This window comes from Dasypus novemcinctus, chromosome 8 (genome assembly GCF_030445035.2).
Source record: "Dasypus novemcinctus isolate mDasNov1 chromosome 8, mDasNov1.1.hap2, whole genome shotgun sequence".
NCBI lineage: Eukaryota > Metazoa > Chordata > Mammalia > Cingulata > Dasypodidae > Dasypus > Dasypus novemcinctus.
Genome location: NC_080680.1, coordinates 77,972,412 through 77,989,291, shown reverse-complemented (window position 1 = coordinate 77,989,291; position 16,880 = coordinate 77,972,412). Strand labels below are relative to the sequence as shown.

At 41.9% G+C, this 16,880-nt stretch overlaps 1 protein-coding gene across 3 annotated transcripts in view; it reads right to left on the bottom strand.

Annotated features, from left to right (window-relative positions):
- The window catches only part of NFX1 (nuclear transcription factor, X-box binding 1), a 94,402-nt gene extending 78,203 nt beyond the window's left edge, over positions 1–16,199 (bottom strand). For 2 of the 3 annotated variants that reach the window (XM_058301981.2, XM_058301982.2), the window contains exons 1-2: positions 16,028–16,199; positions 12,571–13,563 (exon numbers count right to left, since the gene is read on the bottom strand). In XM_058301981.2, coding sequence (XP_058157964.1) covers positions 12,571–13,563; positions 16,028–16,052 — 1,018 coding nt within the window. In that variant the 5' untranslated portion in view covers positions 16,053–16,199. The remainder of the gene's footprint in view (positions 1–12,570; positions 13,564–16,027) is intronic. The other variant, XM_058301983.2, reaches the window with a different exon arrangement.
- Positions 16,200–16,880: the final 681 nt, after the last annotated feature.

The following is a 16,880-nucleotide window of genomic DNA, read 5'->3' as shown; positions in this document are numbered from 1 at the left end:
TTACATTAGATTCAGCTGATATATCTGTTTAAATCACATTAAGATTAGGGCTTTGATTCAAACACATCATTAGAGTGCAACTCAGTGTTGAGTCCCACCCCCTTGGGCTGATAAAAGACTCTAATATGGAAGTTGATACACAGAGAAGATACACAAGAAGATCCTGCAGCCTGGGAAGAGAGATGAGCCATTCTCCTGATAGTTTACAGTTGACCTTGTGAAGAGAACAGAGGAGTTGAGCCTGGAAAGAAACAAGCCCCAGGAACAAAGATGAGCTTTATGCCAGCCTACAGCTCAGATTGGAAGTTGGGAACATGGAGCCTTCACAGGGAAGAAGTAAGGCTGAGTCCTCACAGACATCACCTGCCATCTTGTGTCAACACATGGCAACAGACTTTAGGTAAGAAAGTATCCCTTATGGTACCTTAACGTGGACTCCTTGGGGCCTCGTAACTTTAAGTTTCTACCCCAATAAATACCCTTTAGGTATTTAGCCAATAGACTTCTGGTACTTTGCATAAGCACCCCTTTGACTGATAAATACAGATACTAAAAGAGAAAAATTGTCAGCCAAAAATACTTTATCTGGCAAAATTGTCCTCCAAATATGAATCTGAGTGTTTTGTTTTGTTTTTAAGGTACCGAAGATGGAGATTGAACCTGGGACCTCATATGTGGGAGGCCAGTGCTGAACCACTGAGCCACATTGCTCCCCTGAATTGGTTTTCTCATTCCTTTCCCTGTTGTTTGTTTCTTTGTTTTTAGGAGGGACCAGGGACCAAACCCAGGACCTCCCATGTGGGAAGCAGGTACACAAATGCTTGAGCCACATCTGCTCCCCAAGTGAATTTTAATATTCAAAAATAAACAGAAACTAAGTGAGTTCCTAAAGAAAGAAATTAAAGGGAGCCTTATACCCAAATGAAAAAGACAGGAGAAAGAGGCTTGGAAGATAGTGTAGAAAGCCAGAATAGCAGAAACAATAACCAAAAGAGTAAAATGACAGACAAAAATTTGATATGACATATGAAAACCAAAGAATAAAACAGTGGAAGTAATTAACACATTTAGGTAATATCATTGAATGTGAATGGATTAAACTCCCCAATGAAAAGATAACAGGCTGACAGAATGGATAATAAAACAAATCATCTATACACTGCCTCAAATAGACTCACCTTAGACCCAAGGATACAAATCAGATGAAAGTGAAAGATTAAAAAAATTACTCCACACAAACAATAACCAAAAAAAGAGCAGGGGTAGCTACATTAATATTGGACAAAACAGACTTTACACGGAAAAAGTTTAAAAGAAATATAGAATGCCGTATTTATTAATAAAAGGGACAATCCACCAAGAAGAAATAACATCTACAAATATCTACACACCTAACCAGGGTGTCCCAAAATAAATGAAGTAAACTCTGGCAAAACTGAAGGGAGAATCAGACACCTCTACAATAATAGTTGGAGACTTCAACATACCACTCACGTGATTAGATAGAATAACCAGATAGGAAATAAACAAAGAAAAAGAAAAACTGCACAATATGCTAAACAAGCTAAACCTATGCCAAACGAGCTAGACCTAACAGACATATACAGAATGATGCATCCCAAATCAGTGGGTTGGACATTCCTCTTAAGTATTCATGGATCTTTCTTCAGGATAGACCATGTGTTAGGTTACAGGGTACGAATAAATATAAAAAGACTGAAAGTCTACAAAGCACAATCTCAGATTACAATCGAACAAAACTGGAAGTTGATAATAGATGGGACAAGGGGAAATTTTGCAAATGTATGAAGGATAAATAACAAACTCCTAAACAATCAGTGGGCCAAAGGTAAAATTAGTAATTATAATGAGACAAATGAAAACAAGAACACAACTTAACAAAACTTAGGGATACAGGGAAGGCAGTCCTGAGAGGGAAACTTTAGCCATAAATGCTTATATTAAAAAGAAGGAAGAAAATCAAAGATCTACCTGAACTGGAGAAACTAGAAAAAGAACAGCAAACCATTCCCAAAGCAAACAGAAGGAAAGAAATAATAAAGAACAGAGTAGAAATAAATGAAATTGAGAAATAAAAAAAACAATACAGAAAATCAACAAAACCAAAAGTTGGTTCTATGAGAAGATCAATAAAATTGACAAACCTCTAGCTAGACTAACAAAGGAAAAAAGACATAAGATGCAAATAACTACAATGAGAAATGAAAGGGGGGAAGTTAGAGCTGAACCCACAGAAATAAAAAGGATTATAAGAGGATATTATGTGGGAGTGGATATGGCTCAAACAGTAGAGCACCTGCCTCCCACATGGCAGGTCCAAATTCAGTTACCTGTGCCTTTTTAAGAAAAAACAAAAACAAACAAAAAGAAAAAAGAAAAAAGAAAAAACCAACTCAGGGAAGCCAGTGTGGCTCAGTGGTTGAACACCGGCATCCCACACACAAGGTCCCAGGTTCAATCCATACCCTAGCACCTTAAAAAAAAGGGGGGTCGGATATTGTGAGAAACTGTATGCCAACAAATTAGACAACCTAGATGAAATGGACAAATTCCTAGAAATGCACAAATAACCTACACTGACTCTACAAGAAATACAGGAATTCAACAAACCAATCACACTCAAAGAGATTGAATCAGTCATAAAAAATTTCCCAACAATGAAAAGTCCAAGATCAGGTGGCTTCACAGGTGAATTCTACCAAGCATTTTGAGAATAATTAACATCAACTGTGTTTTAATTCTTCCAAAAAATTGAAGAGGAGGGAAAATTACCCAACACATTTTATGAAGTCAACATCACCCTAATACCAAAGCCAGTTAAAGATACTACAAGTAGGGAAGTGGATTTGGCTCAATTGATAAAGCATCTGCCTACCACTTGGGAGGTCCAGGGTTCAAACCCAGGGCCTCCTGATCCATGTGGTGGGTTGGCCCATGCGCAGTGCTGATGTATGCAAGGAGTGCCATGCCATGCAGGGGTGTCCTTGCGTACGGGAGCCCCACGCACAAGGAGTATACCCTATAAGGAGAGCTGCCCCATGCAAAAAAAGTGCAGCCTGCCCAGGAGTGGCATCGCACACACGGACAGCTGAAGCAGCAAGATGACACAACAAAAAAGAGACCCAGATTCCCGGTGCTGCTGACAAGAATACAAGCAGAAACAGAAGAATACACAGCGAATGGACAAAGAGAGCAGACAACAGGGGTGGGGGGAGAGGGGGACAAGGGGAGAGAAATAAATAATAAATCTTAAAAAAAAAAAACGACAAGTGGGAAGCAGATGTGGCTCAAGCAATTTGGCTCCCATCGCCATCTTCCATACAGGAGGTCCAGGGTTCGATTTCCAGAGCATCATGATGAAGGCAAGCTGGCCCACATGGAGAGCTGGCCCAAGCAGAGTGCTAGCCCTTGCAGCATGCTGGCCCATGTGGAGTGCTGGCCCATGCAGGAGAGTTAAACTGCACAGAGTGCTAAACTGCACAGAGTGCTGGCCCGCGTGGAGAGCTGGCACAGCAAGACGATACAACAAAAAGAGACACAGAGGAGAGATGAGAGACACAGCAGACACAGAAGGACACACAGCAAATTGACACAAAGAGTAGACAACGAGAGGGGGAGAAATAAATCTTTTTAAAAAAATAATACAAATAAAGAAAATTACAGGCCGTTCTCTCTAATGAATATAGATGCAAATATTCTCCACAAAATACTTGCAAATAGAATCCAACAGCATATCAAAAGACTTATATACCACGACCAAGTGGGATTTATTCCTGGTATGCAAGGCTGGTTCAACATAAGAAAATCAATTAACATAATATACCACATTAAAAAATTGAAGGGGAAAAATCACATGATCATCTCAATTGATGCAGAAAAGGCATTTGACAAAATCTAGTATCCTCTCTTGACAAAAACACTTCAAAAGATAGGAATAGGAGGAAATTTGCTCAATATGATAAAAGACATATATGAAAAACCCACAGCCAACATCATACTCAATGGGGAAAGGTTGAAAGCATTCCCTCTAAGATCAGGAACAAGACAAGGAGGCCCACTGTTACCACTGTTATTCAACATTGTACTAGAAGTTCTAACCAGAGCAATTAGAAAAGAAAAATAAAATTAAAGGCATCCAAATAGGAAAAGAGGAGGTACAACTCTCACTATTTGTGGATGACATGAGCCTATATTTACAAAATTCTGAAATGTCTACAACAAAGCTACTTGAGCTAATAAGCAAGTTCAGAAAAGTAGCTGGTGGACACTAGATCAACATGCAAAAATCAGTAATATTTCTGTACACAAGTATTGAACAATCTGAGGAGAAAATCAGAAAATATTTCATTTACAAAAGCAACAAAAGAGTCAAATACCTAGGAATCAATTTAACCAAAGAAGTATAAAACCCATAAGCAGAAAACTATAAAACAATGCTAAAAGAAATCAAAGAAGATGTAAACAAATGGAAAGACATTCCATGTTCATGGATTGGAAGACTAAATACCACGAAGATGTCAATCCTACCCAAACTGATTTATAGATTCGATACAACACCAATCAAAATTCCAACAACCTACTTTACAAAAATAGAAAAGGCAATTATCAAATTCATTTGGAAGGGAAAGGGCACCCAAATAGCCAAAAGCATTCTAAAAAAGAAGAGCGACTTGGGAGGAATTTCACTGCCTGAACTTGAAACACATTACAAAGCTACAGTGGTCAAAACAGCCTGGTACAGGCATAAAGACAGACACATCGATCAGTGGACTAGGACTGAGAGTCCAGAAATGAACCCTCACCTCTATGGTCAACTGGTTTTAGATAAACCTACCAAGTCCATGTTAATGGGACAAAACCATCTATCTCTTCGACAAACGGTGCTGGGAGAACTGGATATCTATAACCAAAAGATTGAAAGAGGATCCCTTTCTCATTCCCTATACAAGAATCAATTCAAAATGGACCAAAGACCTAAATATAAAAGCCAGGACCATAAAACTCCTAGAAGAAAATGCAGGGATACTCCTTAAAGACCTTGTTATAGGTGGTGGTTTCTTGGACCTTATATCCAAACCACATGCAACAAAAGAAAAAATAGATAAATGGGATTTGCTCAAAATTAAACAATTTTGTACCTCATAGGAAATTATCAAAAGGGTGGAAAGGCAGCTGATTCAATGGAAGAAAATGTTTGGAAATCACATATCTGATAAGGGTTTTAATGGTCATGATATATAAAGAAATGCTACAACAAAAAGATAAATGACTCAATTAAAAAATGGGCCAAAGACTTGAATAGACGTTTTTCCAAAGGAGAAATAAAATGGCTAAAAACACACATGAAAAAATGTTCAACATCACTAGCAATTAGGGGAATGCAAATCAAAGCTACAATGAGCTATCATTTTACACCTATTAGAATGGCTGCTATTAAAAAGACAGTGTTGGAGAGGATGTGGATAGGAACACTTATTCACTTATCTACTGTTGGTGGGAATGCAGAATGATACAGCCACTTTGGAGGACTGTTAGGCAGTTCCTAAAGAAGCTGAATATAGATTTGCCACGTGATCCAGCAATACTACTGCTAGGTACATACTCAGAAGACCTGAGAGAAGTGATACAAACAGATACCTGGATACCACTCTTATATCAGCATTATTCACAAATGCCAAAAGATGGAAATATCCACGTGTCCATCAGCCAATAAGTGGATAAACAAACTGTGGTATATACATACTATGGAATTTTATGGAACTGTGAGAAGAAGTTGTGAAGCATATGGCAACATGGATAAACCGGAAGGCCATTATACTGGGTGAAGCAAGCCAGACACAAAAGGACAACTACTGTATGATTGCACTATTATGACCTAAATATATGGTGTAAACTCATGGAGTTAATAACTTGAATATAACCAGAAAATAGAATGAAGGTAGAGAATGGAAAGCTGTGCAGAATTGGTAAAAAAAGGGTGGTTTGTTAATCTTTGGCCATGAATAGAAATAACAGTGCTATTAAATGGATATGATGGTTCAAAGGGAAAGTCTAAAGTCATGTATGTTACTAGAATGAAAGCTTAAGAATGTAAAATGGGACTGTACAGCATAGTGAAATATGAACATGGGTAATATTGTATATATAAGACTGTTTTTCTTCTAAACTGAACAGATGTATGTTAATAGGTCAAGATGTTAGTATCAGGCAAAAAACAAAACAAAATCCATTATACTAAGTGAAAGAAACCAGATACACAACTACTACATATTGTATGATTCCATTAACATAAAATGTAAACATAAATCAATTTATAAAGAAGAAATGAGATTAGTCATTATGAAGGGTTAGGGAAAGATAGAGGGATTGAGAGGTGATTGCTAAGGGGTGTGGAGTTTTCATTTTTGGAGTAATGAACTTGTTCTAAAATTTTCTGTGATGATGAATGCACAATATTGTGGTTCTACTAAAAGCCAATGATTGTATACTTTGGATAGACTGCGTGGTATGTAAATACATCTCAATAAAACAGCTTTATAGAAAAAAACAAGACCTTACCAAATTTTTATCTCTTTCCCTCTTGGGAATAGGATTGGTGTGAGAAGGGAGATCTTTACCTCTAATTTAAAAAATTTTCCCTTTGGGGGATTAAAAAAAAAGTATATGGGAATTCTCTGTACAATCTTTGCAACTCTTCTGTAAATCTTAACTATGCCAAAATTTTAAAAACAAAGTAACAGTACCTTTTACTGTCCCAGACTTTACTACTTCAGTAAATCTGGCAATTCCATTCTTCTAAATTTCAGCCTCAAAACCCTTGGCTTCGTCCTTGACTCAACTTTCTCACACCCAACATCCAATTTATCTGCAAATCCTGTCAGTTCTATTTTCAAAATACATCCAAAGCCTAACCAATTTTTGCCTCTTCCACCACTAGTACACTAATCTAAATCTTTTCTTCTTTTTTAAAAAATTAATTTTTTAAATGTTACATTAAAAAATACAAGAGGTTCCCATAAACCACCCACCCCTAATCCAAGTCTTTATCATCTCCTACCTGAATTATTTTAATAGCCTCCTAACTCATCCATTTACTTTCACCCTATTTTTCACATAGCAGCCTAAGTAATGGTTTTAAAAAGTTAGTAAAATCATGTCATTCCTCTTCCCAAAACCTTCCAGCAGCTTCTCATCTTCTTACTCAGAACTAAATCTAAGGGCCTGGGAAGAGCATCTGCCTACCACATGGGAGGTCCAGGGTTCAAACCCAGGGCCTCCTGATCCATGTGATGAGCTGGCCCAAGTGCAGTGCTGATGCACGCAAGGAGTGCCGTGCCATGCAGGGTGTCCCCCGCGTAGGGGAGCCCCACGTGCAAGAAGTGTGCCCTGTAAGGAGAGCCACCCAGCATGAAAAAAGTGCAGCCTGCCCAGGAGTGGTGCTGCATACATGGAGAGTTGATGCAGCAAGATGACACAACAAAAAAAGAGACAGATTCCTGGTACCGCTGACAAAAATATAAGCAAACACAGAAGATCACACAGCAAATGGACACAGAGAGCAGACAACTGGGGATAGGGAGGGAGGGCGGGGAAGGGGAGAGAAATAACTAAAAAATAAATCTTAAAAAAAAAAACAACAAAAACAAGGGCCTAACATGATTCAGTCCCTGCCAATTCTCTGACCTCCTCTCCTATCCCTCTCATTGCTCACACTGCCCTCCTCTAAACTCACTCCTCCTGCGTGGAATGCTCGTCTACAAGGAGCCACCTGGTGCACTTCTGCACTTCATTCTGTTTCTACTCAAATGTCTCCTCACCAAAGAAAGAGACCAATCAATCTAAAATGGCACCCTTTATTCTCTGTGTCTTAACTTGCTTTTATAGTTCTTTCTAGTCCTTATCACCATCTGATTTACATATTTATTTGCTTAAGTGCTTTCTGTCCGTCTTTCCTACTAGAATGTAAGTCCCAGTACCTAGAACAGTTCTTGGGACAAAGTATTTTTTTCTTAGGTGGTACCAGGGATTGCACCTAGGACCTTATACATGGGAAGCAGGTGCTCAACTACTGAGCTACATCTGCTCCCCAATGAGAGTTGTTTATTTTGTTTGTTTGTTTGCTTTGTTTTTAGGAGTTACTGGGGACTGAACCAGAGACCTTGTACGTGGGAAGCAGACACTCAACCACTTTAGCTACATCTGCTCCCAGCACACAGTATTTACTCAGTAAATATGAATGAAGTATTCTCAAGAATAATGTACACACAGCGAATGCACACAGAGAGAAGACAACTGGGGGGCGGCGGGAGCGGGGATGGGGAGACAAATAAAAAATAAATCTTTAAAAAAAAAAAAGAACAATGTAGAGAGCAGCAGATATGGCTCAAGCGACTGAGCTCCCGTTTACCATATGGGAGGTCCAGGGTTTGATTCCCAGGGCCTCCTGGTGAAGGCAAGTTGGCCCACATGGAGTGCTGGCCTACGCAGGAGTGCTGGCACAGCAAGGTGACGCAACAAAAAAGAGACACAGAGAAGAGACAATAAGAGATGCAGCAGACCAGGGAGCTGAGGTGGCACAAGAGACTGAGCACCTCTCCCCCATTCTGAAAAGTCCCAGGATCGGTTCCCAGAGCCATCTAAAGAGAAGACAAGCAAACACAGAAGAACACACAGCAAATGGACACAGAAGAGCAGCCAACGGGGGAGGGGGGGAGTGGGGGAATGTAAATAATAAATAAATCTTAAAAAAAAAGGAATAGTATAAGGATGTGAAGTACACAGTGATTTGTATTAGGCAAAAGTCTAAGATGACCTCCAAGATTCCCACCCCCCTGTTGTGCAGGCCCTGTATAATCCCGCCTTTGAGTATGCGTGGTTGTGACCTAATCAAGTGACCTTTTAAAACTGAGTATAAAGGTCAAAGACAGAAGAAGCCAGAGAGAACTGAAGCTAGAGCAGATGCTTTCCTGTAGGACTTAAAGAAGAAAACCACCATGTTGTGGAGAGGGCCGCACAGCAGATAACTGCAGGTGGCCTCCAGGAACTGCAAGTGACCCTAGCAAGAAAACAGGGACCTCAGTCACACACATGCAAGGAAATGAATTCTACCAATAACCAGGGAGCTTGAAAGAAAACCTCAAGCCTTAGGTGAGATCATATCCTTTGCCAAAACCTTGATTTCAGCCTTATGAGCCCCTGAAGAGAGACCCAGGCTAACCTGCAACTGGACTCCTGACCCACAGAAACTGTAGGATAATAAGTTTGTGTTATTTTAAGCTGTTACATTTGTGGTGATTTGTTACACAGAAATAAAAAAATTAATATGGGATTGATCAGCTTTAAGGATTCAAAAGCAACTCTGGTGAAACATTACTTTGGTTCACACACAAGTCAAAGTCCCAAATGAGGAAATGCCTGGCAAAGCAAGTGTGATGGTTAGGCTTACGTGCCAACTTAGCCAGGTAATGGTGCCCAGCTATTTGGTCAGGAAAGCATTGGCCTAATTGTACTGTGAGGACATTTCATGGACTTAAATCATCAGTAAGTTTATTGCATCTATGGCTGATTAGATCTACAATCAACTGAGGAGACTGCCTTCGGCAATGAGAGACATCTCATCCAATCAGTTGAAAGCCTTAAAAGGAGAAGTGATTTCAGCAGAGAGAAAATTTCCATTTCTAATTCAGTCAGCCAGCTTCTCTTGGGGGATTCATGGAGGACCTTCATTGGAATTCCTGGCTTACAGCCTGCCCTACAGAATTTGGACCCCACAGCTGTGAGAGACAATTTTATAAAATCTCATACTATTTACAGATCTCTCCTGTTGGTTGTTTCTCTAAATAACCTGACTAATACAGCACGCAACCAGACTAACTACAAGCCAGTGTAGAAAGAGGTCCCAGGCAGGTGGTGGCCTCATGTGTTAGGATGTACCTTACATTAAACTACAGGAGACCTGAATGGTGATAATCCATGAAGAAGAGCTAGCAGAAACAAGCTATTTCACCTAGATGAAAGACATAACCAGAGCAAAATGAGAGGTATCTTAAGATACTTCAATAAGCTGATGTGCAGAGAAGGGGAGCAAGGAGGAGAAAAGCTAGTTGCTGTGTTGCTCCAGAGCACAGAACTTGAATCAAGGGGCAAAAATTATTTATAGGAAGGACGTTTTCAACTCATTATAAGAAAGAACTTTTTAATAGTCAGAGCTGAGTACCTACATATTCTAAGAGCTCTGTTAGACACAAGGAATACAAAAATGAAAAGGATGGGAAACGGATGTGGCTCAAACAGGTGGGCTCCCACTTACCAAATAGGAGGTTCAGGGTTCAATGTCCAGGCCTCCTGGTGAAGGCAAGCTGGCCCATGCGCCGAGCTGGCCCAGGCAGAGTACCGGCCCACGCAGGAGTGCCGCCCCACACAGGAATGCCACCTCACGCAGCAATGCCACCTCACACAGGAATACCACCCTGTGCAGGAGTGCTGGCCGATGTAGAGCAGCAAGATGACACAAGAGACACAGAGGTGAGACAATAAGAAGATGTAACAGAACAGGGAGCTGAGGTGGCACAAGAGACTGAGCACCTCTCCCACTCTGGAAGGTCCCAGGATTGGTTCCCAGAGCTGCCTAATGAGAATACAAGCAGACATAGAAAGAACACAGCGAATGGACACAGAAAGCAGACAATGGGGGTGGGGACAGTGCGAGAGATAAATAAATAAATAATTTTTTTTTTTTTTAATGAAAAGGAAGATACTGTCTCTGCTTTCAAGGAGCTTACAGGCTAGTGGAAGGCAATGACTTGTAAACAAATTATGGTTTCTATTGCTAAGTGCTGAAGAGAAGCATATATGTATAAGAGAAAGATGTACCACAGGGCTAAAAGAGGTCTGCAGAGGTCAGAAAAGGGTTCCTGAACATGCAACTAAACTAGCTTTTAGAATTCACCAGTGAGATGAATGGAAGACATTCTAGACAGAGGGAGTCATGTGCAACAGCATGGAAAAACAAACATGGAATGCACAGAATCTGTGGAAAACAAGGAAACAAAACAGCATGGAATCCGGTGAATAAAATGTGGTTGCAACTGAGGCAGCAGAAGATGGGAATGTTTAGGTAAGCAGAAGCCAGAGTCTGTAGGTGATAAGCCCATAATGGAATTAAGTAAGAGACCGATATAGTTCAATATGTGTTTTAGAAGCATCACTGACTGCTAGTATAAATGACTAACTGGAGATAGTGAGCCTCCAATTTAAGTAACTAAGTAACTTGCCCAAGGTTTTGTCTGCAACTGAGCAGACCAGAGACAATGCATGGTAGAACCAGCAGTGGTGGTGGAGGTGTTACCATCCCCTACTTGTGCTTTTGCAATTCAATAAAACCTTGTAATAAAACAACTACAGGGAAGCGGACTTGACCCAGGGGATAGGGCGTTCGTCTACACATGGGAGGTCCACGGTTCAAACCCTGGGCCTCCATGACACGTGTGTAGCTGGCCCACACGCAGTGCTGATACGTGCAAGGAGTGCCGTGCCACACAGGGGTGTCCCCGCGTAGGGGAGCCCCACGCGCAAGGAATGCGCCCTGTAAGGAGAGCCACCCAGTGTGAAAGAAAGTGCAGCCTGCCCAGGAATGGTGCCGCACACACAGAGAGCTGACAAAGCAAGATGATGCAACAAAAAGAAACACAGATTCCTGTGCCGCTGACAATAACAGAAGCGGACAGGAAAGAACACGCAGCAAAAGGACACAGAGAACAAACAACTGGGGCGGGGGCAAGGGGAAGAGGAGAGTAAAAAAAACAAAAAAACAACAACTACACATCTCATATCTGTATTTTAAGAAAACTTAAAAAATTCCTTAATTGAATTTGCTCATGATATACAAAACTACTAAGTATACAGTTACTGTGTTGGTTAGGCTATTGCGTCAACTCAGCCAGGTAATTGTTCCCAGTTGTTTGGTCAAGCAAGCACTGGGCTAACTGTAACACAAGGGCATTTATGGACTTTAGTCACCAACAACTTTACTGCAGTGGTAAATCATAGATAGCTGGTTATAATTACATCAATCAGGGAAATTGCCATCAGCAATGAGTGAAGCTTAACCCAATCAGCTGAAGGTCTTAAAAGGGAAAATTATTCCAGCATTGAGGGAGAATTTCTCAGCTCGACTTTGGAGAGCCAACATCTCCCAGAACTTGTCAAGAACCTTCACTGGACTCTCAATACAGCCCCTGGTTGCAGCCTGCCGGTGGAACCTGGACTTGTGCATACCCACGGCTGCGTGAGAGACTCTTAGAGAATTGCATACTATTGACAGATATCTCTTGTCGATTCTGTTTCCCTAGAGAATCCTGACTAATACAGTTACCTACAATAGAGAAGAGCAGGCAGTGACAGAACCTGGGGAGATGGAAGAACAAAAATAGAGCCTTTTCACTGCGTATCTTTTCACACTTTCTGGTCTCTAAATGGTGTGAAGATATTACCTATCCAAAAATTAACATTAGAAAACAAAATATTTTCCACCTATGTAGGCGGATTTACCTGTGTGCGTTTCCACATCCTTGAGCATATGGTTCTGTTTGCCTCGGGAGAGAGGATCCTGCCTCCTTACAGAGTATTTCTCTGGGTCAACCCTCCTGGAAGACTTACTGATGGCAGACATATTCCCACTGTCACAAGCAGGTTTTGTTGGTCTTTCACTGAGATTATCTTTTGGAATGGGAGCCAAGTTGTTTCTGGGTCCGGCATTTGTATGTCGTTGGCTCTCCTGTTTTGGTAGATTCCTGCCTGGTCGTGGTCTGGCCCCCTCTACCTCCCAGGGAGGTCTTTTCTGTGGGTATCTTCTTTGTTCACTGCGTCTGGCCCCATATCCATCCACTATTCCTTTTCTGAAAGATGGATCTGAAGAGTCAGGTTGCATAACCCCCACAGGTTTGATATTTTCAGGTCCGGCATCTTCGGGTTTTGAAGGCATTCTATTACTCCATTCACATTTGGGTTTACCCTTGACTTTTGGTCCTCTACCATAGTTGCAGATGAATTGAGTTGCTTTTTTGGGTTTTGCTCCCCTGGGATCTGCACCAACAACTTCCTTCTCACTCTCTGAAGGGCTGAGCTCTCTGGGGTTTGCTGCACTCTCTGACATAGCCACACTTTCTAAGCCAGTTGTATCTGAAGTCTGATCAGTGAGGCCTTGTGCTCTCTTCACTCTGGATTGGTGCTTTTCACTCTTCAATTTCTGCCAAGGGTGGCACTGAAGGCCATGGCTCTTGGGCAATTTATTAGAAGCAGAGGACTGGAAAGAAGTCTGTTGACTCTTAGGTTTGCTTCCTGAAGGATGACAACTGTGCTGATGAGCAGGAGAGGTGTCATCATAAGGGACTTGCCTGGAAAGGTGGCAAGGAGGTGGCCAGTTGTAATTTCTCCTACCAATTCTATTAGAGTCTAACCTCCTTTGAGTCCCACAATTTAAGCCAGAATTTTTTCTCTCCTGAGGAATGAAGTCAGCAGCGTCTGTACTGAATTTAAAAGTACCTAGGACATAAGAAATAGACATGCCAGTAAAGAAATTGATCTGTCACCCATGAAGCCCAGAAGACTCTAAGCCATATGCACAAGTTATTTTCCTAAGGACTTTGTATAAAACAGGCTCTTAATGAGTTCTATGTGTCCTGGAAAGGTGATGGGTTTAACAAGCATCCTGTGTGGTTTTTAAAGATATACCAAGAGGCATCGACTGCTGAGAAATGATGTGTAAAAATGTTCATCTGGGCCACCAGGCACTGTTTTTTTTTTTTTAAAGATTTTTTTATTTATTTAATTTCCCCCTCCCCTGGTTGTCTGTTCTCTGTGTCTATTTGCTGTGTCTGTCGTAAGCGGCGCCACTCCTGGGCAGGCTGCACTTTCTTTCGCGCTGGGCGGCTCTCCTTACGGGGCGCACTCCTTGCGCGTGGGGCTCCCCTATGCGGGGGACACCCCTGCGTGGCAGGGCACTCCTTGCTCGCATCAGCACTGCACGTGGGCCAGCTCCACATGGGTCAAGGAGGCCCGGGGTTTGAACCGCGGACGTCCCATGTGGTAGACGGACGCCCTAACCACTGGGCCAAGTCCGTTTCCCCAGGCACTGTTTACACATGATTTATTATCAAAAAAATTAAGGTGAGCAGACAGTTCAGGGGTGAGGTATCAAGGAGCAGGTTCCATATGGTCTTTTAAATTTCTAAGGTAACACTGTGTAAAACCAAGTACATAGGATCTGGAGTCAGCCAGAATAGATTTAAAGTCTGGAACTCCAACTTACGGTATGAGCTTGGGGAAATCATTTAACCACTTTTAGCCTTAGTTTCCACATCCATGATTTAGAATAATAATACTTATTTCCAAGGGTTACGGTGAAATTTAATAAGAGTTCACAGATAGTACTTAGCATAGTGAGTATATTCATTTCCATGTCCCTCCCTGCAGAAATGTATTTTGGGTTCTCTACACATAACCTCTATAATATGGTCTCGAATCCCAGAGTCTCACATATTAAGTGTACACCTCTGCCACCCACTGATTTTTTTCCCCCAAGATGCTTTTTGGTATGATCAACTCAGCCCCCAAGGCCCAAAGATGATGATTTGCCTAAGGACACAAAGCTAGTTAGCAGCAAAGTCAGAACTATGTGTAGCATACAAAATATGCTATGGGTGAACATATGTATCTTAGTGGTTGAGTGCCTACCTCCCACCTTCAATCTCTGGTACCTAAAACATACGTATATATGTATATAAAATGAATCAATAGGGCCTGAAAAACATGGGTTCACATCCCTTTTCATCACTTATTGTGACTTTATGCAAGTTACTTAACTCCGGATTTCTCACATGTTAAGTGGAAACATTAACAATCTCTACATCAAATAAGTGCTATGAAGAGTAAAGCAGATTAATATCATGTATAAAGTGGTTTAAAAAAATGCTTTATTATTCCCGTTAAGACTATAGACTATCCGAAACAGTGACCAGAGCACAGGTGGGTATAGTGCAAGGTCCTGTGGATTTCAAGTTTAAAAATAAGACATAATATTTACCAGCACCTGAAGCGTGTCAGGCACTTTTCTAAGCTTTTCCATGATATATCTCATTTAATTCTTACATTCCTGATGAGAAAATTAAGGCACAGAGAGGGATTAAGTAACTTGCTCAAGGTCACAGAGCTATTCACTGACCATTTAAACTATTGCTTCCGAACCTGGTTCACGTTCATTTCATGTATGTATGCACGATGTATGCACGACGTGTGTAAGATGGCGCGATGTAAAATGTTTTTTGGTCGCTCTCCGAAAAGTATGGAAAGCATTCATTTAGGGTACAACCGGATGGAATAGTAAATGGTTGTTACGTTAACAGTCAAATGAGGCTGTCACGGAGGAAACTTGGGGAGAGGAAGAGAACTAACATTTGCGGAATATGTGCAGTACAGGGTGGGAACCTTCACTGGAATTATCTTATTTACTTCCAACTGACAGATGAATAAACTGAGATGCGGTCACACCGCGAGTTCGTGGCAGGATGAGATTCGAAACTAGGGGTTTTCGACCAGCGCCCGCGCTACAACCCCATGAGACATGAACACACCACAGGGCGCAAACCCGCCACGCTCGGAGAGCCGCCTCTCGGCACGCGAGGTAACTGGACCCACGCCAGCCCTCAAGGGCCAGTTCCGCCGCTGCCTCAGGAGCGACGGATGAGCTCCTTGGGAGCGAGGCTCCCATATCGACTAGCGGGGCGCCGGGACAAGCCCGCTCTCCTCCGAGCCCTGGCTTCACAATCCAGCTGAGGATGATCGAGCTCTCCGTATGCAAGACGCGCGTGGCTTGGCCCTTCCGAGACACTGTCCCCAAACCTAGCATAACCATTCTCGCGACATTAATGGCCGGAGCCCTCGGATATCATTCCTGACCCAATTTCCGCTACCCGAGAGGGGCCCGGTCCCGCACGGGCCGCGACAGTACCTGAGACAGGAGGCGCCTCCGCCATCCCGTGCCGCAGCTCCTGAAGCGAGTCTTGCAGGCAAGCCAGCGCTGTCACCCGGTCATGTGTCCCGGACTTCCGGCGCCGCGAGATATTCACAAGTGAGCGCGGGGTAAGTTGATGAGGAAGTTGCGGGGCCACGAAGCAACTGGGCAGTGCGTCATGACGTCAGACAGACGCGCCCAGCGCAGGCGCCGAGCTGGAGGAGAAGGAGGCTGGGGGAGGAGGAGGAGTATTTGCGGTGATGGTGACTTGCATAATTTGTATGCTCTTTGCTGTTTTTTATACCCTTTTATACTCACCCAACCAACTTCAGTTAGTCTTCAGGAATCAACTCAGATGTCACCGTCCTAGAGTAGTTCAGACTTGAGGTTAAATAAAACAATGCAGAGTAGTCAAAGGCAATCTGGCCAAATTGGAAAAGAACAAGTAAAACCTTCTCTGCTGCAGAATGATATGATCCTATATATAGGAAGTCCAAAAGAATACACACACACAAAACTATTAGAGCTAGTAAATTAATTTCCCAAATTGCAGGCAGAGCAACATACAAAAATCAGTTATTTTGGAATTGTGTCTAAGCACAACCCCAAAAGGAATCAGAAAAGCAATTCCATTTATAATAGCCTCAAAATAATAAAATATCTGTACACTGAACATTACAAAACACTATTGAAAGATAGTAGATATTGAAAGAAACAAGACCTAAATAAATGGAAAGACATCCTGGCTCATGGATTTAAATACTTAACATTTGTTAAGATAGCCGTACTCCACAAAGCAATCTACAGATTTAACGCAATCCCAATGAAATCCCAACAAATTTTTGGCAGA